The sequence below is a fragment of the Crocodylus siamensis genome, chromosome 7 (genome assembly GCF_052110815.1).
Source record: "Crocodylus siamensis isolate JL-2025a chromosome 7, ASM5211081v1, whole genome shotgun sequence".
Lineage (NCBI taxonomy): Eukaryota > Metazoa > Chordata > Crocodylia > Crocodylidae > Crocodylus > Crocodylus siamensis.
The window spans coordinates 54,375,365-54,391,683 of NC_143401.1; the positions used below are offsets into that span (position 1 = coordinate 54,375,365).

Consider the following 16,319-nt stretch of genomic DNA (forward strand, 5'->3'; position numbering starts at 1 on the left):
GACATAAGGGACTTCTTACCAAAACCTAAGTTTGTAGCTAAAAAAGTGCAGCACTCACTGAAATTTGGTTCATGAGTACATGTGATCATTCCCTTCTTTGGTGCTAAAGCAAGTCCCTTAACACTAAGAGACAGCGTACTAAAAGGAAAATATTTTCTAGCCATTCCTCAATCCAGAGGTTGGTGCAGTGCTTGGGATCTGCTTCACTGTATTTTATCATCTCCATGTTATGATATGGAATCACGTAATACCATAAAACAGTCATGCTAAGTCTTCCACTGCCAACATCTGGGAGCTTTCATGAATCCTCCTCCATGGCTGTGCCAAACACATTTTCAAAGTGCATGACATGCATCAGCCCTCACCCCATTGCCCACTGAATATCTGATTTCTGGTTCAGACTAGGCCATATCTTTCAGATGGACATATGGGTTACACAAGACAGAAGGGAAATTATGTATATATTTGCCACATTCCCCCTACACACGCATACACACTCTAGACACTCATCCTAGCCCAATTCTGATTTTAAATGTTTGTTGCAGCTGTACTAGTTAGCCCTTTCTGTCCTTCCCTCTTGATTCTATCTCCTGTGTCCTAAACTGTATTTGTTTCTTTATTGTAGGGGGAAGATGGCTTGCCAGTTCAGGGATGCTGGAATAAGGTAAAATAGCCTTGAACTTTGGGGGCTGTGCTGAATTAGAGGTGTTGCTGCATTTTGCAGGTGCTTTTTTGTTAGTCTAATAAAATAGATAGGTAAAGTGTACAGAGGATTCCCACTACAACACTCTTGACAAACAATAAGCAAACCCATCTATTTAATCTATAAATTACTACACAAAATATGGTCTGAAAGTGAGGGGATTTTATGAGGACCTTTGATACTTCAGATCTTGAAAAAGAGTTAATAATTCCATGAAAAAGAATTTGATATATTAATTGTAAGCAATACTTTCTATTCATACATCTCCAAGCACTTTCTAAATGTGGGTAGGCACTGATATTCTCATTTTGGAGACAGATTAAAGACCAAAATTGTCAAAATTGAGTATGTAATATTAAGCACTTGAACCTAATTTTAGGTATGCAAAAATAATAATTGACATGATTTTCAGCAGAGACAACCACAGATAGTATTCAACTGCATTAACTTGGAGTTATCATATAAATGAGGGAATTAGTATCTTTGAGACTGGATGTCTAGCTCAGGTGTAGTTGCCTTTTATAAATCTCTCAAATTCTACTTCCCCCACCAAGTTAAATATTGAAAACTGTCACATGAGGCTTCGATCCAGCAAACATTCTGTGATCTCATGGACCTCTAACTTAGAATGTCCAACTTTAGATGCCCAGACCTGTATTTTCGGATGAGCTGAGCACCTGCAGTTCCCACTACTTCACGTGGATTTGTGGGTGCTCAATAACTCTGAAAATCAGATCCTAAGTTTCTAAATTAAGACACTCAAAACTGAAGCACTTGAAATTATATAAGCCTCAACCTCTTGGTGCTTCTGTATGTCATCTGCAAGAAGGGTCTAATGTAGGAATTAGCAAACTAAGGGTACGCCTGTACTGTACTAGGTAGTGTTATACTGAGACATGCAAAATCAGCTGTTGTTCACACTAGCTCCTAACACAGAAATACAGTACCCATGATATAAGTAAAGTGCTGTGGCCAAACTGATCTGTACTGTGAGGGGATGAGCCTGAAGGCAGAGCTCATGGGTACATTTTGCTGCACCAGTGGTTACCTTACTTCCAGTTTGAGAATTACCATATGTGGAGTGGGCAGACGGTGTCTTAGTTCAGCTCTGTCCTGTGCCACAGGCGCACCCTAAATATTGGTAAAGTGCTTTGAGTTCTTTAGATAAAATGTGCTGTAATAACACGTACTTACTTAATGCACCATAATCAGCGCTACTGTGCAGTAGCACAGATGAACACTTTTTATGTGATGCTAATGCACAATAGATTAATTCTACTGTACATTAGCACACTAGCATGTTTTTTGCCAGCTGTGCTAATACACAGTAGAATTACTCTATTGCTATGTTAGCATCTCATGTAGATGCACCTACTGTGTCAGAATCTAAACTCTCAGGAACTCCAAGGTCTGTCTGAAGTTTGCAGCCATGACTTTTTATACTAATCCCGACAGGGCAACTTCTGGATGTGCCCACTGGGCTGAAGATTTGTTGTCCATGATTTATATACACAGTCACACAAACCATCCCAACCCTTTAAAGAAAGGTAGCACAGAACCCTGCTTGAGCCCCTTTTCCCTTCCTTTTTGACAGGTCAGTTGCAGAAACATAATTGGGAATTCTAGCACACTAGATGGGATAGGGGAGGTGCTGAGCAGAGGAGAATCTTACCATAGACCAAGCGTAGGCAACCCCTAGCATGAGTGCCAGAGCATGGTACTTGAAGGCATTTTGCTTGGCGCACACACCTTGGCTCAGACAGTGGGGGGAGAGACCAGGGCTGTGCTGCAACAAGGATCAGGCCCCTCCCAGCTGCCCCGGCATGCCAAAATCTTACAAGTCAAGGTTGCAGGTGTTTTTGGCACTCTGCCTAAAAATGTTGCCAATCCCTGCCACAGACTCTAAGGACCTTGACTGCTGCTGCCACTGTGGCCCAGTTTTCCCTCGCACTGGGAGTTGCCACTATATGGGCTGTCTGCACACTAGTGACTGTTCCTGTGGCCACTGTCATGCAGGCTCCTGGGGACCACCATACTTGCTTGCCCTTAGTTACGCTACTCTTCAGTTGCATAGGAATTACTAAATCTGTAAGACTTTTGAGGCTTACATTACGACTCCTTTTCAGGACCAGCCCCTTAGTCTTATTACCTGCTATTTGTGTTAGTGCAGAATGTAACTCCACAAGCAGCAAGGAGCCGCACCACAGCCTAGCATGGTGTGGGCTCTGGGCGGCCGCAGCAAAAACTACCCAGCAGCAGAGGAGGAGGAGCTGCTTTCTTCCTCACCAAGCAGCAGTTTCTGCCCAGCTGCTGTTGCCACTGCTGCCGCTGCTCAGCCTCAATGGGCAATCCTGGAGCTGGCACAAGGCATGCAGAGTTGTGGCTGCACACGCTGGTTTCCGCTGCTACTGCTGCATGTGGCGAGCTGGTAGAGAGCGGGCGCGAGGCACACTGGGGCTGTGCATTGTTGGGGGGGGATGGGGAGGTGCCACAGGCCCTTGGCTGTTGCAGGGCAGGGGCAGGAGTTGACCAGCTCAGGGGGGTGCATACAGGGGTGAGCTCCCGTGCACACCCCACATACCCTCAAACCTTTCCCGCAGACCCCACAGCCACACTCTTCCCCCACACACACACTACAAATACCGTACCCACATACACACATATACCCACAACCCTCCATACCCACCCACAGCTCCCCACAAACCCCACACCCACCCATACCCCCAACACTCCTGCACACCCCACACACTATACAAGAGTAAGACTGCATTTTGAACTATTATGCAATCACTTCTACATATACAGCACACACACACACAAATTAGGACAACCATTTTTAAAAAAATTAAATTAATATATATTATTATGAGTCTTTTATAGTATAGTATAGTACATAGTCTTTTATAGTAGTCTTTGTTATATATAATTTGTTTTTTCCCCCATTCTAAGATGGCAAACTCTTCCCCAAAGGCATACTTCCAGGGGAAAAAGGGGAGGGACTTCCAGTGGCAAAGGCCAGAGGTTAGGGATGAGACTTCCGGTCCCAAGATAGAGACCAGGGAGTGGTGCACCTGTCCAGGGGCAGGGCTACCCATGTGGCCCTTGGCAGCTTGCCAAAACTCAGTAAATGGCCCTCCGTCTGAAATAATTGTCTGCCCCGGATTAGGGAGTCATCCATCATTGTCTCTCCTCCTCACTTATGAGATAAATGAAGGAAACATACCTGACTGCTTGCTCTCCTAGTGTATGTCCTGGAGCATGCTCATATGACAATGTGCGTCCTGAAATGCATTTCCCTCTAATAAAAAAAATCTTTCCAGTTGTTTGTGCAACTAACCTGGGTTTATTTTCTTTTGCAGTGATGGTTCTAACCGTGGACTGGCCTGTGTGTGTTTTTGTACATAGAATATTTATTTTTATACAGTGTTCTTCTCTGAAATGCCAAAAGTTATGCATTTTACAAGTTATCAAAAAGCTGCATATTTTTTGTACAGAAAATACTAATTTTCCCTTTTTCTGTTTGTCAATTCTTTGTGTATTTCTATGGCTATCTTATGCTTATTTTGTTGTGGAGTACAGCTGTAATATTTGCATGATATTTGTGCACACTTGATAAAGTATTAGAACTTAATAAATTATTGCATTAAAGTATCAAAAGGAACTATTTCATATCGATTTAAAGCTCATTTTCATTCCCCATCCCCAAGAAAATAATTCAAGAATATTTTAAAGTATTATGAGTGTTCTATATTAAAATGAAATATACAGCTTATCTCTTTTGTGAATAAATTCTGTGAGAACCTGAGCCAACCAGCAATAATAATGAACCTAGGGATTTCTGTTTATTAATCACTGTCAGGCAGCATGGATGTCTTGTTCAGTTTGCCCTATTTTAGTGCTATCTAATCACCCCTAGAGGACTGGTGCTATATCAGAAAAGGTACCTGTTCATCACTGAAACGTGTAGGCAGAAAAACAGGCTTATACATAAAGAATTGTGTTAAATGTGTTGGACTGCATTAAGATGGTGAGTCCCACATTACCAGTTAACAGTTGGGAGGAAGAACACTTGTGATTATGGTTCCCAGCTCAGCACAGAGCCCAAACACCTGCTTAATATTACACAGGTGAGTAGTTTCATTAAAGCAATGGAACTGCTCACATGCTTAAAGTTAAGCTCATGCTTGATTTACCTTGATGCATGCATATAGCATCATCAGACGCACATTGTTCATTTAGGATTAATCAAAAGGTTGCATGCAAATTTGGAAAGATAATTGTTATGTGCATATACGTACCTTTTAGTTACTCTTTTTGGCTTACCTATATGAATGTCTGCAACTGGCTTATCCATTCAGTAAAGATTGTGTCAGTATGTTGAAGTGAATATCACAGTATACAGAGCAGAAGCAGTAAAAGAACAGAGGTTTATAATACAGTATAACCTCATAAATCCAGATCTAAAAAATCCGGAATTCTCGAAAATCTGGCACTTTTAAAAAATACACTACACCACATCAGGAAGCCCAGAGCAGAGGCCGCACATGGAGCAGCGGTGGGGGGTGGTGAATGGCAGAGGCAGCTGCCATTTGCAAGCTTTCCCCTCTGCAGGGGAAGCTTCCCTGGCTCCGGGACTGGCTGCAGCTTGCTCCCCACCACCACATAGAGGGGAAAGCTTGCGAGTGGCGGCCACCATCCACCACCCTGCACTGCAACTCCAGGACCAGCCACCACTCCCCCACCCCCAGTCCATTACCAGTTTAAAAAAATCCAGTATTTTTAAGTTCCGGCAGGTGCTTGGTCTTGAGCATGCTGGATTCATGAGGTTATACTGTAGTTTGAAAGGTAGTGCTAACCTACAAAAGCCTCAGTCTGAGATAATCTGCAAACGAACCAAACTGAGATCTTGATAACACAAATTACATTTGTACTCATCAGATTCATCCTGTCCATAAAAAGTCAAATTTAGTCATGAAAGAGGTCAGTGCAATGCTCAATGAAGCAAATGGGAGTTGTAGACACTTTTTCCTGACTGAATTTGGACTAATATGTACATTGTACATAGGAAACAAATGGATGATGTGCAGTTCTAATACAGGAGACCCTTGCCATTTGTGGAGGATATGTTCTCGTATCCCCTGCAAATGGCGAAATACGCAAATAAGGCACTGTGTTCATGAACACCATTTGCAAGTATTTGAAACCGCGAATACCGAACCAGCGAATAGCGAGGGTTTCCTGTATTTGTCTACCTTTCGTGCTGTTTTTCTGAAGAGTGCAACATGAGCAATACAATATACATCCCAGAACTCTTAGGGGAAGTTAACAGTGTCAGAAATTACAATGCAGACACACAAGGTCCACCAATTCCATTAAACACATATATAGAAATTATGCTCCTGAAGGATTGTTACATCTCTACCAGCAGTTCAGCAGTCTCCTTCACAACATCTAGGCTGCATAAGGAAGGTGAACACCTATTTGGACAAAGTGCTGTTACAAACCCTTGTATGCAACTATGTATTATATCATCTCATATATCATATCACCAATTTGTTAGTGAACTAATTCTTCATCTTGTATAACTTTATGGCAAGAATCTATGCCATCCTCCTATGTTTGGGGAGGTTTGGCTGAATTGGTGTAGAATAAAACCTAACAAGTCTAGCACTGTTTTGGGTCCCCTCCCCCATTTTAATTAACATAAAATAGTTCCCCCTTACAAGCTTGTGGAGCCATGAAATTTTGTTGCCATGAACAGCAGTTATTTGAACACTAATGCCACACAATTCCAGCATTACAACTGGATCACACATTTTACAAAACACAAGTCAAAACAAAATAAAGCAAAAGCACCTGGATGAATCACAATCATGTAATTCAGTTCTCCCAGGAATATTATAGTGTAAGAAGGAAACTGAGTATCTTGTAGCAATTAGCAAACAAGATAGAAGAGTCCATACATTTTGACCCTTTCTAAAAACAATGGGTGCATTTAAATATCAGAAACTGATACACTCATAGAAGAATCTACAAATGTCTTTTGTCTTTCCATCCCCTTGTCCTTTATAACATAATTCCAAGTGTGCTATTTTGTATTGCACTTGCATGGATGTTTTATTGCAAGGTTTTTTAAATCTAAAACAAAACAAAACTTACATTTGTAACAGTTTTGTTTTACTTTACTGAAAGTTAATGAACCAGTTTATTACTTCTCATGCTGTTTTTCCATTGAGACATTTGAGAGGAAGGAAGTCACTGTCTGAAGCATCAGGGATCTTGACATGTACTTGCCAGTGCTCTTGAAAGCAGATGATTTGTAACTTCTAAGGCACAGCAGGAAAATGGACTTGATTCTCTATCAGTCCTGCTTTGCTCCAGCATAACTCCATTGGCTTCAATAGAGTTGCTTCTGATTTACATCTGTGCAAATAAAAGAAGAATCATGACCATGACCAATATCTTCAGATAGGATCTTTTAGTCAGCAATGTGCAAATACAAACACCTGGCAAAATCAGCATACTTCTCTCCTCACTTCTTTATTCAGCTATGCTTCAGATAACGTGCCTTACTCTCTAAACAATTTCAAAGATGCCAGTGGACTGTGAAGTAAAGGTTCTGGGCATCATATGACTTCTAGGTCTTGCTTAACACACTTCCTGATCTCCTTAAAAAAATGAGCTTCAATTTGTGCAAAAGGATTTAAAAATTAATAGTATATGTACTTCAAGAGGGATTTTCTCAGAATATTGTTTACTGACTTAAAAATTAGTCTCTTCTCCTACTTGAAAAATAACAAATATTTTAAAATTTGGGCAGAGAGTATTTCTTAACTTCATTAATAAAGAAAACTCAATTCTTGGGGAGTTAGGCTTGGGATGGTCTTGACTCTAGATGAAAATTTTATTTCAATAGACTGGTGCCTAACCTGGCAAGGAACATACTGGTGCTGATCTGCATCTTTAAAAGCCCTGATACCTTTGAAAATCTTGCCTTCGAGTATCTCAGAGACTCAACAACAAAGAAGCTACAGGGGAAGAAGTATTAAATCGTTACATAGAGAGCATGTCTGCATGAGATGCTACTGTGCAGTCGTTACTGTGCATTTATTTAGTATTTGTATTAGCAAGTACTAAATAAATACGCAGTAACCGACTCACTGTGCAGTAGCACCGGCAAACGTCTTTTAGGTGACACTACTGCACAGTAGCCTAAGAAAACTGTGCAGTAGCATATTAACACTGTCTGTGCTGTGATGCGCTACTGCACAGTATTTTTCAGCTACAGAGCATATAGCATTTCGGCTTCACAGTCTCATGTAAGTCACAGCAATAAACTCGTTTACTGCTCCTTGGCATGTCATTTGAATGTATAGCCAGGACCACAGCACATTGAGCCAGGATGAAGTAGCCCCAGCTGGTAGGGCACCTGGGGAGTCAGGCACCTGCTAGCCCAGGGCTGCTCTGGCCCAGCTCAGTGTGCTGTGGAGGGGCTAGCTGGGGCATGAGGGTGCTCCAGTGTGGGGCTAGCTGGCAGGTAGCCACTGCACTGAAGCACCCTTGTGCTCTGACCAGCCAGGTTAGCATCTACACGTGCAGTGCTGCACATGCTAAAACTCTGCATCAGGAGAGTACTTGTATTTACAAGCACTAACCTGCAGAGTTATTTAGTTTCCTGCAGCCTAATAGGGCCACATGTCTAGATGCTAAGACATTTACTTTAGAGCTAATAAGGCAACTCCACAGTAAACATCTTGTGTAGGTGCACCCAGAATACACAAAAAACTGCTGCCAACAACAACAAATATTTGCTCCTTTAGGTACATTAGAAATTGTTTAGCATGGGAAAGAGAACCTGAAAAGTTCTACTGTAATTTCACAAGTTAAAGTTATGCAGATGAAGAAGGCTACTGCTCTACTGGAACTCACTTTTCAGTGACTATACCTTTTTTTGGAAATCTGTCAGCTAGTGGGAAAGCAGGGGACCTGGTCTAAGTCCTTCTGGGTTGCTTTGGAATCCTGATAACATTAATACTCCCTCCACCCTTGGACTCAAGAATCACAAAGACTGATGCCATGCCTTCTCTTCCTCTGTGTCAACATGGGACCAGCCATAGTTACGTCCTAGTTTTTTAATATTGTGTAGTGTTTCAGGTACATCTGGAACCTATAGTCCTCAAGGCCATGGCTGGTACATAGTGAAATTCAATGGAACAGAGCTTTAATGGAAAACTGCTCCTATGCCCTTGCTAGTAGCAAGGAAGAGACTGAACGGGAGTAGAAAGATCACAGAGGAACTGAAAGCAAGCCCATAATCCTGTACTAATACCTAGAGAGCTGAGGAGGCAGTGTCTTCATGGGTTTGGATTTGACAGGACCAAAATGTTATTAATTATAATGAGATTTTGATGCAAAATGTCAGAAATTTCTAGCCATCAGCTGGTCTTCTGAGATTCCCACTAGCTTAGACTACAATTTTGGTTCAACAGCTACTCTGACAAGATTTAAAACCCCTTATAATATTTGAGTTTAACAAAAAACAAATTCTAAAAGCAGGTTTTGATCAGTTAGTTGTGAACGACCCTAAAATTTGAAGTTTCTGATTCAAGGTTTAGATTTTTGGTTCATCTCTACTGAAACTTACAGCACTATAAAGCAGTGTTACTGTTGAGTACTACACTAGTGGGTATTTTGATAGGCTGTTTTCATATTAAAACATTTCTCTGCCCCTTCAAGGGTCAAACTCCTTGGCTGATAGCTAAAAAGTGAGACAAGTAACAGGCTGGAGAAGCTTGGGGAATGACTACAACAATGAAAGGAGAGCACCCTGCCTAAAGATTTGCTGAAGATATTTTGCAAGTTGCCTCGCTGGAGCCTAGGAGAATTCTTCAGTTGCACACACCAGTTTTGTGCCAAGATGACGTGCTTGGTGTGGCTGCAAGAGATGGGTATGCCAATCATTTTGGCTTTGTGTTTTGCCCTCTCTTTCCAGAGGTCAGCAGTAAAGCTCAAAAATAACACCTTTTTGTCAGTTTCACTAACTGTATTTTTGTCATTGGACTCTTCACATGAAGATTTAGACTGGTTTTCCAGCCAATATGTAAAGTAAGTGTAAGCTGTAGCCAAAATTTTTTATTGGAGTCTCTCAATATAAGAAGGAAACTTTTTGTCTGGAACAATCATCTTTAAAAAAAATCATCTATATCCATTTTGGAGAGAGGCTTCAAGTGGACATGCTAAAAGCTTTGCTACCTTTCCTGGTTACCAGATGATAATCTTCCATCCGTTACCTTTGATGATTCCATCTTTAACCCTTTCACAACCTTTGATCTCTTGCCTAAGCTATAAATTAATGAATCTTAAAAAAAAAGTGATATCAAACTTAAAGGTCACATAATATCTTTCTCATCTAAGAGAGAAAACCTCTAATATGTAAAGGAACCCTGGTTTCACCGAAAAGGTTTGGCATTCTGTGGTTCTAGTGTAATTTCAGCCTTTCATTCTATAAATTGGCAGAAGTAGTCATCATTAGGAAAAACAAGTTGATTCAGGTGATAGGCCAGTAATCCGTGTTAGGGTTTAGTTGAGAGAGGCCTATTTTCAGTCAAAGTGATTTATTTTTAAATTAAAGGAAATACCAAAAAGCAGATACCTCACCTCTGCCACTTCACCTGGAACAACCATGACTACATTACTGGTGCTTTTTTACCAGTATCTAAAGGCTTCTCTATACAGAAATATCCACTTAGATTAAAATAAAGTTTATGTTTAAAGTGAAAAAGGCTATTCTTGATTAATATCCTGCATGGGCATATTTTTCCTAAAATACAAGTGCCTTTTTCCAAGTCATCTTAATCAACTGCAAAGTGGATTGGACTAATAAAGTACTATTATTTCAAAATAAAAGCATTCATACAGGGACTTAATAAGGAATAGTTAATCAGGAAAGGTTAATCAGGAATAGCTATTCTGAAATAACTCTCATTGTGGACAAACCAAAAGGGCCTTAGAGTTAAGATGACACTCTTTTCATTAAAAAAGTTGCAATGGATTGCTAAGATCTTAAGAGGTGTGGTGGACTTAAATTTAACAGCAGAATCAATGATCTTACAGACACAGCCTTGCATACAGTTCATATCCATAACTAATGTTTAAAAGCCCATTCCTGACTTATAACAGATGATCCAGTGGTATTTTTAAAAACCTAGCAGTATAACATTTTGAAGATGGAAAAAGTTACTAATTCAGGATATTTTATAAGGAAAGTATGGTCTTTTAACAAGCAGATTAATAAACTTTCACCTTTATTTAGAATGGCAGAGAAAAAAACACCTTTCCTCTTTGGGTCCTACTTTTAACTGCTAAATAAGCATATACCAAGTATGGCAGTACCAGTAAGAACAGAAAGCAGGGTCAGAAAAAATAAATGAGGATACAGACTTGGAAAAGGCTGACACTGTCCTGGAAACAGGTCATGGGAAACCAAGATGCCTACAGGAAAAACACACCTGTGTTTATTCTGATTCGTCTTTGGATGCTCCCAACCACTGAAACCATTCTAATGAAGATCCTTTATCTAGCAGCAAAAAACTTCAAATAGAAAACAAACCACAGTGATAATGTTATTTTATAGGAAAGCATCTATCATTTTTCATCTTTATGCATATCCCTTTCAGAGAAAGTCCACTTTCAAAATAACTCAAGAACAAAGAGGATTGGGAAAAAACTCCATTTTATTCCCTCCAAAGAACACAGGGTACTATTATTAAAATTATTTTAATTGCCATACAGTTTATTCAAGAAATGTACTCACAAAGGTAGAAATATTTTCAATTATGAATCAGGTTGGTGATGGGTTTATTTATTTTGTTTGTAATTTGGGAGTGGGGGTCAGGGAGGGGGGACTGGGAAAGAACCTCACCAGAACTGCAGGCGGTGTGCCCTTTTTAAAAAATGAAAATCATTTTATATATATAGTTTCATGGTGTCAATACCACTTTTTTGTTATTGATATTCTTAGGAAGATATATTTGCTTTTTTTATTTTGTTGCGATTTCTTTTAGGAGTATTTTAATGGACTTTTGAAATGCAGAAATTATAAGTGCACCCACCCCAAATTTCCTAACGATGGTCTTGTCCTGGTTTTTCTTCCTACCAGTTCTATAATGAATTGGTGCTGTTAACTGACATACTACTTTTCCATGTAAAAATAATGTAACTACACAGACCACCTACAGGGACCAGGTAACAGTGACCTCTCAGACAATGGTTTCTCTAAACACACTGCACTGACATTTTCAAAATCAAAAAAAGCTGTATTAGGGACCAGATGACAAACTGGTCTCCTCTCCTATTAGGCGGTCTCTCTTAAAGAAGGTGGTCCTGAAAGTTTCACTATGTTACTTTCATTGGTGTTTTATAGCATGGAATCTATTAGAAAACTTTGAAATGATGATTACAAAAGAAACAAACAGTTATGACTTGAAAATAGTAGACTACATCATCTACTAATGTTATACTACCTTATATTTGTTCTCTGTGATCCTGACCAGCAACGCAACTAAATTCATGTTTAACTTTAAGCATGTGAGTAGTCTCATTGGGTAAAAGAAAAATGACATGCTTAAATCCTTTGCTGGATCTGGGCTTCCATTTCTTTCATATTTCTTGGTTCTCTTTTTCCCCCACATTGTTCCATTCTGTTTCCAGTTGTTAATCCCTTGTGTTAATACCCTTCTTTGGTGCTTTTTTCCATTTTTCATACACTCTTTTCTTGCTAGGTTTTATTCTTTGTTTTATCCAGTCCCTTTTTTGCCCTTTTTTTATATGTTCCTTTTGTTCCATTATTTTCTTCCTTTTACCTCACTATAATCAGATCTGATGAAAGCATCATGTTTCAACGAAGGTATCAAGCCAAAACATCAATAAAGACAGTAGGGGCTTTTATATTTGATGTAAATCTTCCAGTGCTTGAACTAGTAGATAACAAAGCCCAGTTTAGCTTTGTAGCTTAATATCTTTGTTTGCTAATGCTGATTTTCAACTGCGGTTCTTTGTGGAACCCACTCACATAGAATCAGTTAATATGTTTGTAAAATACTTCCACCACATGTCATTGCATCATTTAATTTATGCCACTTTCAGATTTTAGTAAGTAAAAATATGTTAATTGAATGTATGAGAGATTATTCGTTAAACTTCTAGAGATTATTTGGATTTATTCTTTCTTTTGCATGATTATGTGTGTCAATAAATTGTCCCTGGCTTGAGACATGCCAGGGACTAAATTCCATTTTGCAATAATTCCATTATTTCTCACAGTAATGTTTCAACACACTGCTTCAACAAATTCTTCCCTCTACTCCCCTGCAGGGGCTTATGTTTTCCCCGCTGTTGCATACACAATAACTGATCAGTAAACACCTTTTTGTGTGAGAAGACATTAAAAACCAGCATCTTTTAAATTAAAACACTAACCCTTGCTGCAACTGGTGGATTATCTATGTTCTGCCTATCTTTAGTAAGGACAAGAAATAGTTTGTGTAATTATACTCCCAAAATACAGCTGGCTGTCTCAATTTATGATAGTCTTGTATCATATTTGGTGCTGTGCATCTAAGAGGAGCAACAAAGACTTAACAGCCTGGCGGTTTTTTGGGGGGAAGTATCCATGTATCTTTAAGTCATGACCAATGTATTTTTTGATCCCAGGCTGTTCCCTGTGGGCTTCCCCTGAGTTATAGCTGTCTGTTCCCACCTGCCCACAGGCAGCCCCACTGCCCAGAAGCTACCTGTTACATAGCTCATAACTCTGCAGCTCATCACAAAGTCCTCCTCACCTCCTCCTCCTACTGACACACACATTTCTGCAAAACTTGTGAAAGAGTTTTCAAGCACAAGGAACCTTTCAGTAAAAACAATCATTGCCTTTTAAATATCAAGCAACTATTAATTATGGAATTTGTCCTCCAGGGGAATTATTTGCTGAAGCAATTTGTTGTTATATATTCAATTTTCTTGAATCTTACAAGAGATATTTTACTTTTCTCTCTATTTTTGGTGGAATAGAATATATAATATTTAAATATACCTTTTTTAAAATTAAGAGATATGGATAAAAATTGAAGGGGCATTGTTTCTATACATCTCTTGTAGGCTGATTTCTACAGGAGTTGGCTGATTTTTGAAACATTTAAATGTTTATTTACTTTTTTCATTTGTTATGCTGAATTATTCAGCTTGTGTGTTAGACATCCAAACTAATCACTTGCGATACACTGATGTTGTAAGTGCTGTAATATACTTTTGTATTAATAGTAGCTAATATTATTGTTGTGATTTGAGTTTATTTCAGCTCCTTTTGACTTAGTTCAGCTAGCCAGAACTGTTTTGCCTTTAAATGATTCATTACATAAATAATTGCTAGCAGAAGAACAACAATAGTTCCCCCCCTCCAATAATTCCTATCTTATTAGGAGCTTCCCCAGCCAAATTGAGTTTTTGCCTTTTTTTCTTGATAATAATATCACTGATTTATGTCTGCTTCTAATCTCAATAATTCTGAATGCCAGTCTGAACATTTTTTTGGTACTCTCACCAAGTTGTAATGCCATTTTTGAGGAACAGGCAGTGAACTGCATCACCAGGAGTTGAGAATGGCAGCGGAATTTGACATATTTTTATTTAAAAAGTCTCCTAATATAAGTAAGGTTTCATAGGTTAGACAGGTTTCTTTAATTAGTAGATACTTTTCTCATCTATTCAGGTTTAAGGAATTCTTTACAGTGTGATTAAAAATTTAAAAGAGACTGAAGGATTAAATATTCAGCATTTAGCAGGGAATAGCAATTTATGTTAATTGACTTCCACAAATACTAATGAAAAGTAGCTTGGGTGCTAGGTCTTCAGCAGAGCTAAGACTAAGTCAACAAAATCTAAAGCATATCATTTAAACATAAGAATCTTAGTTGTGTCTTTGATTTGAATGGAACTATGTGTGTGCTTAAAACTAGACACATCCTTGAGTCATTTGCTCACTCAGGGTCTAAGGGTTTAATCACAGCTTCCTCAGTGTTTCAATTTTTGCAAAATACAAAACATGAAAAATTCCTGCCATCCCATACCTAACTATAAAGTGGAGATAACATATTCATATCTATTTATAAGATTGTATGAGACATATGGATAAACACATGCTATATAAGAGCTAGGTATTACTATTATAAATGGCTTGGCCAAAGGATATACTTTTTTTGACAAATTTGGGTACCAATACACTGAAATATAGAATGATTATTGGTTACAGCCATAAATATGGAACCATGACCATGATCCTGTAATAGAACTCTAACTAATTCCCATGCATCATGCTGAAACTTTACTCCTCAATGTCAGGAGTTCTAGTAGGATTTCCATTTGTTAGTGTACTGTATCTATTCCTGTTCTATTTGTGTCTGTTATATATGATGTACATACATTTCTTTACCTTTTTTAAAGTGAATGTTTATTTAGATATATTTCCTGTCATTTGTAAATGGCAACTGATCTAACTTATAAAATATAAAACCATTTGCATCTCCTTTCAGTTTTGGGATGATTTTTTTTTTTTTTTTTTTTTTTTAGATTTCAAAATTATAGAACTGTATATATATTGACCTGCTGCATTCACCTCCCCCTTCTCCCCTCCCCACCCCCCACCCCAACCTGTCTCTCACCCACTGACTCCTCAATTTACATCTTCACTGACTGCCTGTCTTGTATGTATACCAGCCCAGCCTCTGGCTTCTTTACTATTCATTTCATCCAGGAAAACCACATACCAACTACAGAGGCTTCCCCAGCCTGACAAAGGGTTTTTAAACCTGAAAGCTTGCTAAGACCATTTTTTTCAACTATTTAAGTTGGTCTAATAAAAGATATCAGATTCACCTTGTCTGCCTAGAACTCTATATTGCACAGTGAGATTTTGAAGTAGCTTAGGATAGTGGGGGCTGACTGTGTTGAGACACTCATTATATAAATGTCATACCTGCTTACTTTAGCCCTTGCTAAAGTTGTCATGATCATCAATCCTGAATCTTTGCCTCTCTTTCCTCAGCATAAAAGGAAATCAATAAAAAGGCACGTTTCATTCACTCTGTCTTACGGATGAAGACATCTGGTCAGGGAAATCATCTGAAGCAAAATGCCTTACTTGCTCTGGCCTGTGGCAAACATCTCTTTCTAGGAATCCCTACTTATGAAGATATGAATCTTTGACAGAACACTCTTGGGTACTTGAGAACTGCCTGCTTAATTCATCTGTTGAGGTTTTGAAGACTGGAAAAGTACAGGGCCAGCAATATGATTTAGTTTGGAATGCACTGAGAAAAAAGAACTAAAGCCATATTTACTTCCTCATACTTATAGCAACCATAGCACATGCCAGCATGAGAAACATTCAGTGCAGCTTGTAACGACGTCCTGGAAGGCATGAGAGAATACATTATATCGCTTGTGCAGAAATGAAGAAACTATAACACAGATGAGTCATTCTTCCCTTTACAGCTGATGCTTTTTCTCACTCTTCCTTGCTTTGCCTCTTCTATGTCTGAAGCTATGTCACTGGTCTGTTTGA

General features: G+C 39.0%; 1 protein-coding gene across 1 annotated transcript in view; it reads left to right on the forward strand.

The window, feature by feature from the left end:
• COL13A1 (collagen type XIII alpha 1 chain) overlaps positions 1–7,123 on the forward strand; it is a 119,720-nt gene extending 112,597 nt beyond the window's left edge. The window contains exons 41-42 of the mRNA XM_090058244.1: positions 626–664; positions 4,063–7,123. Of these exons, the coding sequence (XP_089914370.1) occupies positions 626–664; positions 4,063–4,065 (42 nt within the window). The 3' untranslated portion in view covers positions 4,066–7,123. The remainder of the gene's footprint in view (positions 1–625; positions 665–4,062) is intronic.
• Positions 7,124–16,319: the final 9,196 nt, after the last annotated feature.